Here is a 632-nt window from a genome sequence, read left to right as displayed (position 1 = left end):
CCCCCCCGCCCCACCCACAGGGGAAAAAAGCCATATCAGTGCCCTCAGTGTGGGAAGAGCTTTACCGAAGCCTCCCAACTGGTCCGGCACCAGCGCATCCATACAGGGGAGAAGCCATATCAGTGCCCCGAGTGTGGGAAGAGTTTCACCCGAGCCTCCTACATGGGTAAGCACCAGCGCATCCACACAGGGGAGAAGCCATATCAGTGCCCTGACTGTGGGAAGAGCTTCACCCACGCCTGCAACCTGGACCAGCACCAGCGCATCCACACAGGGGAGAAGCCATATCAGTGCTCAGAGTGTGGGAAGCGCTTCTCCTGTTCCTCTTATCTCCTCCGGCACCAGCGCATCCACACAGGGGAGAAGCCATATCAGTGCCCTGAGTGTGGCAAAAGCTTTGCCCACTCCTCCAGCCTGATTCAGCACCAGCGCATCCACACAGGGGAGAAGCCATATCAGTGCTCAGAGTGTGGGAAGAGCTTCACCCAAGCCTCCCACCTGATCCGGCACCAGATGAACCACACAGGGGAAAAGTCACATAAGTGCCCAGAATGTGGGAAGGCCTTCTCCCTTTCCTACTACCTAATCCGGCACCAGGGCATCCACACAGGGGAGAAGCCATATCAGTGCCC

The 632-nt window shown here is 58.1% G+C and overlaps 1 protein-coding gene across 1 annotated transcript in view; it reads left to right on the top strand.

Moving 5' to 3' along the window:
- LOC106723438 (zinc finger protein 34-like) overlaps nt 1-632 on the top strand; it is an 8,968-nt gene that overhangs the window by 5,432 nt on the left and 2,904 nt on the right. The window contains exon 6 of the mRNA XM_025195817.1: nt 28-626. Coding sequence (XP_025051602.1) covers nt 28-626 — 599 coding nt within the window. The remainder of the gene's footprint in view (nt 1-27; nt 627-632) is intronic.

Source organism: Alligator sinensis, unplaced genomic scaffold (genome assembly GCF_000455745.1).
Source record: "Alligator sinensis unplaced genomic scaffold, ASM45574v1 scaffold2329_1, whole genome shotgun sequence".
Classification (NCBI taxonomy): domain Eukaryota; kingdom Metazoa; phylum Chordata; order Crocodylia; family Alligatoridae; genus Alligator; species Alligator sinensis.
Note: the sequence above shows the minus strand (reverse complement) of the source record. Positions and strands in the feature narration are given on the sequence as shown.